The 14,497-nt window shown below is 39.7% G+C and overlaps 2 protein-coding genes across 5 annotated transcripts in view; both read left to right on the plus strand.

Annotated features, from left to right (window-relative positions):
- cntfr (ciliary neurotrophic factor receptor) overlaps positions 1 to 2,832 on the plus strand; it is a 332,427-nt gene extending 329,595 nt beyond the window's left edge. For 2 of the 3 annotated variants that reach the window (XM_061747260.1, XM_061747259.1), the window contains exons 10-11: positions 5 to 131; positions 1,518 to 2,832. In XM_061747260.1, the coding sequence (XP_061603244.1) occupies positions 5 to 131; position 1,518 (128 nt within the window). In that variant the 3' untranslated portion in view covers positions 1,519 to 2,832. Of the gene's footprint in view, positions 1 to 4; positions 133 to 1,517 lie in introns of those variants that run through there. The other variant, XM_061747261.1, reaches the window with a different exon arrangement.
- A 5,369-nt stretch (positions 2,833 to 8,201) lies between these two features.
- On the plus strand, positions 8,202 to 14,421 carry tmem267 (transmembrane protein 267). 2 transcript variants are annotated; one of them, XM_061747840.1, is made up of 3 exons: positions 8,202 to 8,283; positions 12,391 to 12,851; positions 12,934 to 14,421. In XM_061747840.1, exons 2-3 carry the CDS (start codon positions 12,456 to 12,458, stop codon positions 13,267 to 13,269), a joined length of 732 nt encoding a protein of 243 aa, XP_061603824.1. In that variant the 5' UTR covers positions 8,202 to 8,283; positions 12,391 to 12,455; the 3' UTR covers positions 13,270 to 14,421. The 2 variants fall into 2 exon arrangements, with proteins under 2 accessions (XP_061603824.1, XP_061603823.1); XM_061747839.1 differs by lacking the exon at positions 8,202 to 8,283 and adding an exon at positions 8,314 to 12,306.
- Positions 14,422 to 14,497: the final 76 nt, after the last annotated feature.

The following is a 14,497-nucleotide window of genomic DNA, read 5'->3' on the forward strand; positions in this document are numbered from 1 at the left end:
GCAGAGACTAAGACTTCACCCATACCTTCGTCCAACGCACCACAAAAGGCTGAACCTCCGGTGGGCAGGGCTGCCAAACTTCTCACCTTCTTCTCGCCTCTTCTGTTAGGGATGCTGCTGCTGTTCATGTAGTGAGTACACACACACACACACACACATACACGCACACGCATACCCCCACACGCACACCACTTGTATTGACTTATATTTGAATTGATTACAGACTTAGCCCCTCAGTCACATATCAGCAAGGCGATGCATGTCCATTGACGGCAAGAACGCATTTAGAGGGGTAGAGTTTGTTTTACGACCCAGCTGAAGAGGCAGGTCATTTATTTCCCCACAAAACCTCTGAAAGCGACTGAAGTAAAATCCAATCCAAAGCTGTCCCATTCAATTTATTTCCCTGCTTTTAAACTACAAATTGTGCTGTAATGGTGTGTGTGTGCTTTTGTTTTTTTTGTTTTGTCTTTTTTGAAGATGTTCATGTTGAGCATTGACTGTTAAGTCATAGACTTACTAAAAGGACATGCAATCAGGAAATGTTTTGTTAGTACTCATTGTGGACCAAAGTGAGTCAACAAAGTACAAAGCGCAGCTTTTGATGGATGACATTTTAGCCTTCCTCAAATACAACCCCTGTTGTTGAAGTCATGAGGCATTTAATATATAGTGATGTTGCCATCACCTTTTTTCAGGAGCAGACACGATATTTCCTTGTTTGCTAAATTTGACAAGATTCTCAACAGTCCTCATTTAACAGGTGTATGTGGTCATTTTGGACTTTTTTTCTCAAAAACGACTTCATTCATAATTCAATGATTTATTATCATCCTTCGACTTCTAAGTTCCCCATAATAACAAACCAAACTTTGTATTTTCAGACATATAATAGACTTGAGATTTCAGACAACACTTGAAATCCAATTAATTGTTTTACCTTATTGTTAATTAGATGTGGCAATTACTGTATATTGAGCACATGTATGCAAAATTTGTGAATATCTTTGATATCAGTGTTTCACCAACCTTTATTGGGCCAAGGCATCCATTTTACGTGAGAAAAATCTCATGGCACACTGCCAAAGAATAATGTCACAAAAAGTATACATTCTAAAATAATAATGCTCTGGTCTCAATTTATTCACAAATGTACTTACTCAGTGTAAAATCCGGGCCTGTTTATTAATTGGACACAAGCTGATGTAGTCGCAGGGAGCCATGACTTGTGTGTTGTATGAATGGCAACAGGTGGCTACACCGATGTATTGTGCCTTCTGCCATCTAATGGAAGAGCATGTCATAGTTCTTCCCATTACTATATATCACTGGCATTAATAGAGGGACATTTTATTGTCATTAATGGATAAAAAATTTCAAACAAATTAAGTGAAATTGGATAATTTCCTCTGGCTCCCCTGACTATCTGTCACAGTACACTAGTGTTGCGTGGCGGTTTAATATGACTATCAAGATTATAAAAAATAATAGTTCAACTCTTTTGCCTTCCTGTCCAGATGTAAATATCTTACAGTTGAAAGGAGAAGAGGAGGAGGAGAAGGAGGAAGAAGAAAAAGAAGAGGCTGGATCTTTGTTTTCTCTTTTGCACAAGTCCCAAGGATACAGTGCATCGATCATTTCTGTCTGTCATACACTTACTTGCCAAGATTACTTGGACAATGTCCTACGCAGCATTTGCAATTAATGGTTACACACAAATTCTTCAGAGGAGCTGTTTTGGCCATAGCGTCTTCTTCATCGTCTTCATCAGCAGCAACAAAAGGAGCATCGCTGCAAACAGTCGTCTAACAGCAGCTGCTGGCTTTAATTTCATTTGTTTGGCTGGTAACAGCATTGACTATCTTCTCTGCTTTTTTTTTGGGGGGGGGGGGGGGGGGGTATCTATTCACTGAATTAAAATTTGTGTGTGTGTGAAAATACAGCAGCATTCACACCAAAATGCGCACACAAGTCGAGCGTGTGAGCATGTGTTTGTGCCCAGTTGCTGTCCCAGTGCCCCATGCAGCTAAATCGTCATGCCAAAGACTCAACTACTCCCTCCTGCAGTCAAATGGTGCCCAAAAATTGCAGATTTGATTGATTTGAAAAGCATAATAACTTGTGATCACATAATCAAGGAGGAATCCTGCAGAGGCCACAAAAATAATCAATGCCACAAAAACAATCAATGACACTTGGAAGAGTTCAGTAACAAAAGTCTGGTTTATTTAGACAATTAGCTTGCCACCGTCAAGAAGGACTTTGATTGTATAAAAACAAACCAACAAAACAAAGATATCTATATATGTAATAAAGTCTAAAGATTCCCAACTATTTTGGGGTTTTTTGTTTTTTTTTGACAAAGACAAAGCTGTTTTTGGAAGGCATTGGTGGCTGTACAATAACACAAATCACTTTGTATTCAAAGACGCCTTCACATACATAGAAAATGTCTTTTTGCAGTTTTCAGTAGTCATGATAAACTGTTGGTATTATGTTATTCCGATGAGTACTGATGTGTTTTATTGTGTTTTTATATGTATTTTATGAAGAAACAACTACAAAAACACATAGGGTTTTAGTTCTTCTATTTCTGGCTTCTTTTTTTTAATCTGACATTCATAATGGCTTACTGTATTTCTCTGATCCTATTTTGTAAACTATGATATGTAACTTTAACATTGAACAAAAGTTTATTATTTAATAATAATAATAAAAAAATAATAAGTATGTATTAGCAGTAGAATGTCGTAACCTGTACCTGGGGTCTTTTTTATAGCTGTATATACAATGACAGGTTTCAACCATTAAATGTGACCATTTCACAATGAATGACGACACGCTGGGTCTCATTTTAGCACAGCCCATTCTTACCAACCTCATCAACTATTTCCATTTTATGCTAAAACAGCAATCAAGATCAAATAATTGTAATTCTCTACTCAACAAGAGGAAGAGGTTTGAGTGCATATTTACAGCAGGTGAGTTAAATCAGTGTTGGATTTACTTACTGTATGTTTGGGCACGGCAATGTGTCGCTCTCTCCTTGCTTTCATAAAGGTGCTTTCAAAATAGCATTAAATGCAATACAAAAGCTTTATCAAAAATTCTGCCTTGTTATTTTTAATAATATGTGTATTCTTGTGGTTGTAGTTTATAAAGGTGTAGAACTGTACTACATCTTACTGGGAGCTGTTTCTAATATTATGGTTACCTTATTTAGCGACATGAGAGGGCCCAAATATTAGAATCAGCTTCAGTATGATAAAGAGCAGTTCTACACTCCTGCAAACTATGAGCACAATAATAATTATTAACATTATAAGCACTAATTAATACCGCAGTGAGAGTATCAATAAAAACCAAGCATTATTATCATTATGAACTATTAATATTGTGTTTGTTCTTAACAAAAGCTGTTGAAAGTGATAAGTAACTGTTACTTTCATCCTAACATCAGCCTAAAATGTTGCCATGTTGGTATGCACAGCTTGTATTTGATTTAAAAAGACAACCATCTAATTTACATAACATTGGGGCACTATGATGAAGTAGTCAGCATGTCTGACTCACAGTTGAGAGGTCCCAGTTTCAAATCTGTGCTCAGGCCCTGTTGTGCAGCATTTGCAGCTTCTCACCATGCTTTTGGGTTTTCTTCAGACTCTAAATTGCCCACGGGTGTGAATGTGAGTTTTTTTTTTTTTATATATTTTTTTTTTTTTTTTTTTTTTTTTTTTTTATGTGCCCTTCGATTGACTGGCGACCAGCCCAGGGTGTACCCCACCTCTCACCGCAATTCAGCCTGGGCAGGGCAAAGGGTATAGAAAACGATGGATGGAAAAAGATCATTGGTCTCTCTTAACCTTTGGTGGTCCTCGTGCATGTCTAGTGCTTTAAAAGGACCTCGCTCTTCTCTCTTCGTTATTCTGGCAGCCCGATGCGGAGACTGAGGACAAATCAATACACCATCTAAAAGCTGTCAGCTGGTGTTCTTAAGGTTTGTGTGTGTGTGTTTATTCATCCATCTGTCTTTGTTTTCTTCAGTATTCCTCCCTGCTCATGCTTTATTTACACAATTGCGATCTTCTAAATTGTAAAGAGAGCATGACTCAGCCTCATTGTTTCCCTCACTTGTTCAGCGCTTGTGAAAAATGTCCCCCCAACATCTCATTACACTTCAAGAAAGAAGTGAGCACAGATTGAACTCTTCAACTGATATTTGGTCCCAGTTTTAATTAAATGGCAATTGAAATGGTCAGCCATGCTCTTTGTCTGTGGCCAAGATGTGATCCACATTAACCTCTGATACACGTTAGATATGTGTGGTGTGTGAGTGTGCATGCGCATGGAGAAGCCATCAAAAAGCTTGACAGCCTCGCTCTGCTCTAATGACTACTTTGACCTTCAATTGATAAATAGATGAATGACACAATCTCTCCTGTCTTAGGCGTGCAGCAGCCTTCTTCTTATTCTTCTTCTCTACAATGACTGCTAATACTATATATTATGGATGCTGATATTTTATCATTGTAGCTATTCTATTATTTTGTTTTGCAAATCTTCACATGGTCATGCCTTCAAATATTTTGATGTACACTCAATTAACCACTACGTGAGATACACATGCCCACACTGAAGAGACCTAATACAAGAGGACGTCAGTTTACGACAATTCCGAGATTTCGAGGTTACGATCGATGCGTGGTGTAAGTAGGCAGCCTAAGTTACCGCTGTACTGTTCCTTTATTAATATTTATAGCCCAGAAGTGCTGGACTACAGCACGTTTTGGGTTACATCGTTGCCGTAGAGTTTTACACCACATTAAGCGACAATTAGTTGTTAAATAAATATTGCTATGGAAATTCTTTATCTTTGTAATATAATAAAATTGTCTGTTGTGAGTACATATGACATTTACAATTGTGGAAAAACATTTCAATGTCTCAGTCCACAAGAGGGAAGCAGATGAACTCGCTCGCTGTGCTGTCCATGGTGCTGAAGCTCCTATCGTTTCATGTAAAATCATTTACAACCACCATAATTGTATGCATCAATCCCTTTGTGCAATTTCTATCGCTGTTCTTCATAAGAGCCACAAGTGAGCTGGAGCCTGTCCCAGATGACATACCAAACATTTTTTTTTAGCATAATAAACTATTTAAGTCACTAATTAAGCCACAATAAATGGGCTTAAATCAACTTTCTTTGTTCATACACGTGAAACAGCACAGCAGATTATTAACTACAATTTGATTATGTTGAACCTCAACAGATTCACCCACATTTATCAGGAACGCTAACATCTGTTCCATTCATTCATCTTCCTTTCCGCTTATCCTCACTGGGGTCGTGGTTTCGTTACTCAAAACCTATGCGAGTTCTACCAACTTACTTCTTTATCTTCAGTGCCGTGCATACGTTGCAGATTGCTTTTCCCCTCTGCTCCTTTTTACAGCAGGAACGTAGAGCTGGGTCTGAGTTGGTGGAATGAAATGTAATTACATTCAAGTGCTTTGCTTGACCTTTTGGTTTCATTCAACGGAGCATTCCATTTTGCAAATGCAAACCGAGAGAGCCTTTAATATGTTTCCCAAGTTCCAGGTGGAGTTCTCTGTTGGCTGAAATGCTGACATTTCTCGGCAGACGCAAGTTTCGGGTCATCACATAGCTGTTCGTTTTTAAAGTTCATCCATCCATTTTCTATATTGCTTATCCTTACTTACTGAGCAAGATCCTATCTGTAAGGTAAAAACAGATTTCTGCCATGTTTCGTCTTACCATAGCGTCCATGTGACTGTGCAGTCATGTGACTGCCTGGCTCTGTGAAATGGAGTCAAATGTCACGATAGTTACATTGGATTGGTGAAACAGTCACATGATATTGAAGTCTTTCTACCTAAACAAACTAGATCCCAAGCAATAATAAATATCTGTAGATAAAAATGCAAGGGAGCAGAATGTAGCCAGTAAAAGTAACGCTTCTTCTTGACACAAATACTCAAGTGAAAGTAGAAATTATGCTGTATTAAAACTACTCTGACAATGTATTAAAAATTTTATTTTGTTGATTGTAGCGGTGTAAGTGTAGTTCATTACTGCCCACCTGTGTCGATACTAACAATTTAGAGTTTTCAATTAACCAACAGGAAGACGGAGTACACAGCGCAAATCCAAGTAAATACGGGGAGAACATTCAAACTCCACACAGAAGGCCTGAGCCGACAATCAAACCGAAAACCTCTCCACTGAGTCTGTGAGGCAAAGGTGCTTATCACTACAACACAGTTCTGTCTATCCATCCATCCATTATCTGAGCCGCTTCTCCTCACTAGGGTCGCGGGCGTGCTGGAGCCTATCCCAGCTGTCATCGGGCAGGAGGCGGGGTACACCCTGAACTGGTTGCCAGCCAATCGCAGGGCACATAGAAACAAACAACCATTCGCACTCACAGTCATGCCTACGGGCAATTTAGAGTCTCCAATTAATGCATGTTTTGGGGATGTGGGAGGAAACCGGAGTGCCCGGAGAAAACCCATGCAGGCACGGGGAGAACATGCAAACTCCACACAGGCGGGGACGGGGATTGAACCCCGCACCTCAGAACTGTGAGGCTGACGCTCTAACCAGTCGGCCACCGTGCCGCGCCAGTTCTGTCTAATTTTATGCAAATTCAGTGTATAATATTTTTAGCTGTCTTGCAGCATCTATTTCAAGATGTGTTTCTGCCCAGTGTGGTAAAGAGAAACCCAATTATATTCACTCTTTTCTCTGTGTTCACAGTGGACCAACTCCTGGGGGAAATATACCTAAGTCTCTTTAGATAGTAAATAAACCATTATGTTCACTTGCATGTCCCCCCCTGCCCCCCTCCCTTAAACCCATTTTAGACTGGTCCTCTGGGGAGCTTGAGAGGCAAATTGAAAATGTTGTTCTCTTCTTTTGGTCTGGTCTTGCCAGACACTTTCGGTGATTAACCCTCATCTGGTGTCATTATTAGAGCTTTCCTGGGGTCTGTTTTGTTCATAAAGATGCGCGGAAGCCGAACGAAAAGAAGCCTAATGGATAATTTATGGGCATACTGATACATGGGCAGAACAGTTGCATAGTTGAGAGCTCTGGGTACTTCCCAAAAACATGCATCTTAGGTGACTTTAAAACTCGAAAATGTCCAGAAGTGTGAATCTGAGTGTGAATGGTTGTTTGTTTGTATGTGCCCTGCGATTGACTGACGACCAGTTCTGGGTGTACCGTATCTCTTACCCACAGTCAGCCAGGCTCTGGCTAGCATGGAAATCTAATGAAGGCAGGCATGATAAAAAAATAAATAAATGAAAATAAAATGATGGATAGATAGATATTCATAGGTATAACTGTGTCCCTGGAAGTAAACATCCAGACAATCTACTTTCCTTTCTGAGGCTTTTTCGATTGACACATCATTTAAAATAAAAAAATAACCTTTTCTCTTATGTTAGCTTTCTGTTACTAACCATGATGTTAGTGGGTCAGTTTTTACCCGCGTCATAAATGGGCCAGCAAAAAAAACTATTTATCATCCAGTGTCTTTATGATGTTTTTAAGCTTCTTTTTTTCCATGAAAAGATTAGTTTCTTTTGACAGGATACTCACATTTTTTTTTTTTAAAGGTAGAATGAACCTCAAGAGAAATAAATATTAATAATAAAATGTTATTATGTTACCTGGCTATTACTGAGGGGTATTAGAAGACATCTCTAACATTATTTATTTTAATATTATTAGCTAAAAACTATGATGTTCAGGTCAATTATTTACATCGAGATAGGCAAATCTTTTTCTTTCAAAATAGAACTTTAGTACAAATATGGAATAAAAATAAATCAAAAATTAATACTAATTTTAAAAAACAGATTTGCAAATAAATGGCAACCAATCAAGTAACTCAAACCAAAAGAAATAGGCAAATTAGATAGTCAGCTAATGGAAAAAAAAATTAAATTAATGAGAAAATAATAAATGTCATGCATTATTTCTGGGATGCCATAATTATCTGATGCTCAGATTATGCTTAAAATATTAACAGAACATTTTGAGGAATATGAAAATGAAAACTGTCCAGTCGTGACGTAAAACAGGAGATCCATCGTACAATCAGTCCCCTTGGCAGCGCTAGTGAGTCATATCTACTGTCGGCCGACCGAGTTTTCCAAGCAGAAGAAGTGCGGTTTGTATTTTATTTTTTATTTATTTTTTTTAATTTTTTTTTTGCAGCTGCTGGACTTCTTCCAGTACAAGACGATGAGGTGAGTGTCATTATTATTATCAGCCGAAAACAATACAAAACAGTATTTAACGCAGTCATGTGTTTATGATCAAATGTGTTTCAATGACAACCGAGTGGCGTTTGTTTGTTGACTGTATTCGGCAGCGTTCGGTGTTAGCAGAGCTCCAAGGCGCTGGCAGCCCACACAATGCAGCAGCCGCAGCCGCCTTCAATTGGCTTGTTAGCATAGCAAGTTAGCTTGCAGCTAGCTGTCACTTCAGAAAAAGGTGATCGAGGGTTTATTTATTTAGTGTGTTAACAAGAAGAATAGAAACGACGTAGCTGCCTAAATATTTAGGCTTGATTCATAAGATGATGGCAGTTGTATTGTGTTGTGGGTGGTAAATTTAATCAAGTTACTGTTAATATCTTTTTGAATAAAATTTATACCCTAGGTTCAAATAAATCCATGTAAAAAAAACAAAAAAAATATGAAATATCAAGTACTTTTTTAATCTGTTGGGACAATGCACAATTCTATATTTTCGTGCCACCGGTTTTTAATGACTTTATTTTATATTCCCTTAACCCAGGAGTCGGCAACCCAAAATGTTGAAAGAGCCATACTCGACCCAAAAAACAAATCTGTCTTAAGCCGCAAAACAATCAAAGCCTTATAAGGAAGGCAACGCATGCTGTAAGTGTCTATATTAGCCTACTATCCAAATGACATAATGAGCATTCATGATGAAATTTTTCCTGCAAGGCATCCTGGAGAGAATGACGCACCACGTGACTACTCTGCTGTACGATGGTGTTTTAAGTTTAACTTCCGTTGCATTGATGAAATTATAGAAATATAATAAAGAAAACAGATTTTTTTATGTCATTTTTATTTTGAGGATTTAAAAAAAAAATGGAACATGCCTCCTGTAATTTCAGACCTCCCCATGGAAATAAAATGCAGTCCTCTTCATTCCTCAATAATACAAACAATCCTCTTCTCTTTTCCCACTTATCTGGGCAAAAGACAGAGTGTAATAAAAGTAAAAAGCAGCATCCTCTTCTCTTTTGACGCACAATACAACGCAGCTGTCCTCGGACCTGAGCAAGAAAACACAATAATATCCCTATGTTTCTTTCCAAATATATAATGACAAAAATCAGAAACCACTTTATAAAGACAGACACTTTGTTGCTAAATATGTGCCGATGACCAAATTGTGTTCTTACCCGTTTCTTGTGACTTCTTTTTTCGGACATCACTGGGCAGCTTCTCAACATCGGGCATGTAAGATGTAACTTTAATCTCGGCACATGACTGCAAGCTCTCATCTGTGAGGCAGTTGCGGTATTGGGATTTAATGTAGTTCATGTTTGAGAATATCTGCTCGCACAGGTATCTTGATCCAAAGATGGATAATACTCCAAATGCATATATCTTCATGTTTCCATACCTGTCAAGAAGAGCATTCCATGTTTCAAACACAAGTTTCTCGGGCGTTGCGAAGCTTTCAATTTCACTCCATTCGTGGCTTTGGGCAAGCTGGGCTTTCTGGCGAGTGACATTTTCAAGCTCGGCTGTCAGACTTCTGAATTTGTAAACCCATAAATCTTTGTCAGCTATATCGCCCATTTCCATTTGGAGGTCAGCTTGATTTAGTCCTAGGAATGTGTTCAACAAGGACAGCTAGCATGCCTTCCCTGGAAATGTCTTTCCACATGACTCTTTTTGTTATTTGACAACTTCTCATTACAAAGTAGACATGTAGGCAAACCTTCCGCGTTGGCAATGAAAGCATATGATTCGGTCCAAGAACTGTTGAATCCCCTTTCTCCTCAGCTATCTTTCACTTTTTACCTTTGCGATCCATGGCCCATCACACACCCGCCGTTTTGTCTGCGACAGCCACCTGCCACGCCGAGCTCAAAGAAGCCTGCGTCGCAGGCTATGACGCAAATCTTCATTGACAGAAATGTTGAAATTTAATATTTATTCCACACATTTTTACAGCATTAGAAAACGTTAAGAATGTTTGTGTCATGTTTGTCCTCCTACAGAAACCACATTAAAACAAAAAGTATATTTTTCTCCCCCATCTTTTTTCCATTTTCATACATTTTTGAAAAAGCTCCAGGGAGCCACTAGGGCAGCGCTAAAGAGCCGCATGCGGCTCGAGAGCCGCGGGTTGCCGACCCCGCCTTAGCTGTTTGCATTCCCCAAATATATCCATCCATCCATCCATCCATTTTCTGAGCCGCTTCTCCTCACTAGGGTGGCGGGCGTGCTGGAGCCTATCCCAGCTGTCATCGGGCAGGAGGCGGGGTACACCCTGAACTGGTTGCCAGCCAATCGCACGGCACATAGGAACAAACAACCATTCGCACTCACAGTCACACCTAATTTAGAGTCACCAATTAATGCATGTTTTTGGGATGTGTGAAACCGGAGTTCCACGCAGGCACAGGGAGAACATGCAAACTCCACACAGGCGGGACCGGGGATTGAACCCAGGTCCTCAGAACTGTGAGGCTGACGCTCTAACCAGTCCTCTTTTTTAAATATTTGTCCTCTTCCATCATTAGATTAAAAAATATATATATGTGCAGCAAGTGCTTCTGGTTATATAAACAAACATCACTTATGATGTGTCAGAAAAGATTTAAAGCCCAAACTACAAACTAGTGTCGTCACGATACCAAAATTCTGACTTTGATAGCTGCAGAAATTACCTTGGTACCACTACTAAAACGATACCACGGCAAAAACCGTCAAAAGATTTGTTGTTTTAGCAATGTCATCGTGATCATATGTAAATAGAAGGCCACTAAGTATATCATATCATACACCTACACCAAAGCTGAACTAGTAATACAAATTAAAACAATCCCAAGAGCTTTGTATTTGGGTTAGGTTGCCCACGTATTTGTTAGCTAGCAGGCTTTTTCTTGGAGGATAGGGAACAGGCGGGAGGTGCCAGTATAATTATGGGGTATGTACGGTTCTATTAATGCCAAATAAACCAAAGCCAAATAAATTCATAAATTCCTTTCAGCACCCTAATTCTGATCCTCAGCAAAAAATAATTCCTTGTCTCATGCACCACACTTTTTATTTGTGTGTGTGTGTGTGTGTGTGTGTGTGTGTGTGTAATCCTGTGAACTGTATGTGTCATATTATTTAAGTTTTAAAACTCTTAATGACTTGATGTGAAATGGGGTACAGTATTTATAAAAGCAAAGCGAGTGGTGCCCTCAGACTTTTACACAGTACTGTATATGTGTGGCAGTGAGGTCTTTAGCAAGTGCAAATGGCTTTCAAAGATGCCTTGCAGAAAGGTTTTCCCATGTCGGTCCGGCGCACCCTGCTGGCAATGCAGGCAAAATAATTCCAGATAATGCTGCGTGTGTCTTGTTTATTCATGAGGAGTTGAATGTCTGCAGGAGCATAATACTTAAATATCGGTACTTAAAAATTGTAATAAATTTTTGATAGCCGGGTATAGTCTTGTCTACTTGCTGTTTTTGTGCACAGACCAAAGCAATAAATTATTGGCGCCATCTGCTGGCACCTTGTGCACCTTCAAAAGTGAAAGAATGTTTCTGCTTCTGTCTCTGTTACAATGTACCTGTATTCCCTAACATGTATCATTGTGTAAATACCTAAAGGATAATCTCATGACTTAGTACTGTTTGTGTAAAGTGCTAATCACAGTTGTTTTGCCCATGTGTGATGCCACATCAGTTTGTATTAACGTGTTATTTCAGATGGTATGCTAGCTAATAATATTGATGAGGCCCATGTGAAGGTGGTTTATTTGTGTTGAATAATTTAACTACTCATTACAGTTTTTTATGTTTTTTATGTAACATGGGTTCATGATTGTGTACATGCTAGATGCGTGGTTCTTTATGGCATTCTGTTTTAAGGGCTTCGCTTTGCCACCATCTTGTGGCACCTATACGCAATTACAAACTCCTATCAAGGGGAGCGGCAATTCTTTGCACCTTTCTGCTATTTGCAGGGGGTAGGGCCATGCCGCCAATTACGAAGGGGTTAACGGTATGTAGGTGTAAAATTGTTTATTTTACATATTACGTTTACATACATACATTGTCTTTTTTAATGTATTGTTTTCTCTACCAGTCCACCAGAGTCCTGCTGACCTTACGTGGCATTTGTCTGGCCACCACCCAGCCGCGTTGCTCAACATGCAAGGTTTCTACTCCAAGTTGGACTCGTCCCCGCTGCTGGGCGCGGGCCTCGAGAGAGAGGGTGCCCCCATACCCCTCAGCCTGGCCGTGGAGACCGAGAAGGCCCAGGCCCTTTTGCAGACGTTCAGCTCAGCCTCCGTGCTGGCATCGGCGGGGCTCGGCGTATTCTGCGTGGCGGCGGACCACGCCCTGCAGCTTCCGCTCATCCAGCATCACCTGTGGCTGCGCGCCTTGCTGGACAACGGCACGCACGCTATGGTGGGCCTGTGGTCTTGGGCCGTGGTCATCGGGCTCAGGAAGAAGAGCGACGTGTACGAGGTGTTGCTGGCGGGTCTCCTGGCATCCATCATTGACTTGGACCACTTCTACATGGCCGGCTCGCTGTCACTCAAGGTGCTTTTTAACACATATGCAGAGTCAAATGTGTCATTTTACAAATCACTTAATTAATATACACCAACATTTTCTCACCCAGGCCGCCGTCTCCCTCCCTCAGCGTCCTCCCCTCCATTGCTCCTCCCTCATCCCCGTTGTCTGTCTGTCCCTCCGCTTCCTCATGTGGCTCGGACGCCTCAAAGACGCCTGGTGCTCGTTGCCTTGGATGTTGTTCATTTCCATGGCGACGCACCACGTGCGGGACGCCGTGCGCCATGGCCTGTGGGTGTGTCCGTTCGGGAACACGGCGCCGCTTCCCTACTGGCTTTATGTCAGCACCACGGCGACGCTTCCTCACCTGTGCTCTGTGCTCATGTACCTGACTGGAACCAGAGACGTCATCTCCACTAAACACGGAGTCGCCATCGATGTGTAGACTGGGTACGAACAAATGGATGGCGAATTGATGCACGAAAGAAATGTGGAACAAAATCCAAACAAATGAGAGCCAGTCACAGGAACTTTTAACTTTCTTACCTTAAACACCCCGATTGGCCGTCTTCGCCTTTAGCGGTATTTATTATGTAGTGCATTACTGTACTTTATCACAACTACACTTTCTCACAAGTATTTACTTTAAACAAAATGTCTTAAGAAGTGTTGCCTTCCTTGAGCAGACTTTAATTGTACATGCTTTCATTGTAGTTATAGTCGAACGATTCCTTTTGAAAAATCCATGTGCAGACGCCTTTGTGTTTTAATATTAAATAGGAATAGCATTATTTATAATAGATTACGTTTCATAATTAAAATATTTACATTTGAAACGTGAAACCACTTTATTTGCTATTGTTACACTGAAAAAAATCAAACTTTACTAATAACTCAGATAACATCTCATGATATAACTAATCTTACTCCCAATTATTTAAAAGATCTTTGTAGACACATACTGTAGTTTGAATGTGTTTTGTCCTAATTCTGAGCCAGTATAGGAAGAAGACATCTGTTGTTTTCCAAAAAAAGGCTTATGTTCTCATTTAGCCACTAGATGGCGACAAGGAATTTAAAGTTGAATTATTCCAAGTTTTTTTCTTTTTTCTTTAAAGAGCTCTTCCAAGTAAAGATCAAAATACAGTTGTAAATGACTCCAAGTTAAAGACATTTTAATTCAAATGTTATATGTTGTGTATTTCCGTTGTGTGCAGCGGTACTCTACAATAATTTGTAATGTTATGGTTTATTAAGAGTTTATTCTCACTGCTGTTTTTAATGGCATAAACAATATTTAGGAATTTTTTCATCACACATTATTGTACATATATCTGATGTCAAACTTACTTGCACGGAGCAGGTTCTTTGGACAGGCACACTGAAACTTAAAACTCCCCCCCCCAGAAATAGTTTTCTCTTGAGCCAAATCTCTTCTCACTGTTTTCAGTAATACACTTGAAGCCTATTTTGCACATTGTGATTTTGTTTCAATTTGTTTGAAATGTATAACGACTTAAGTTTAGTTCTTGTGGGGCAAAACAATGTAATGTATTGCACTATTATTTTAATCTCAATAAACAACATCCTAAATGTGTATTTGTTACAGGAGGTACAATACCGCACATCACTTAATCATTGTTTCAGCTTTTACCGTGAAGAATTGAAAGTCC

The sequence above is a fragment of the Phyllopteryx taeniolatus genome, chromosome 15 (genome assembly GCF_024500385.1).
Source record: "Phyllopteryx taeniolatus isolate TA_2022b chromosome 15, UOR_Ptae_1.2, whole genome shotgun sequence".
Taxonomy (NCBI): domain Eukaryota; kingdom Metazoa; phylum Chordata; class Actinopteri; order Syngnathiformes; family Syngnathidae; genus Phyllopteryx; species Phyllopteryx taeniolatus.

Bases quoted from the DNA above. Each gene is read 5' to 3' on its own strand.
- tmem267 (XM_061747840.1), top strand. From the start codon at position 12,456: ATGCAAGGTTTCTACTCCAAGTTGGACTCGTCCCCGCTGCTGGGCGCG. The intron at 12,852-12,933 runs GTGCTTTTTAAC...TTTCTCACCCAG, and splicing joins CCGGCTCGCTGTCACTCAAG to GCCGCCGTCTCCCTCCCTCA.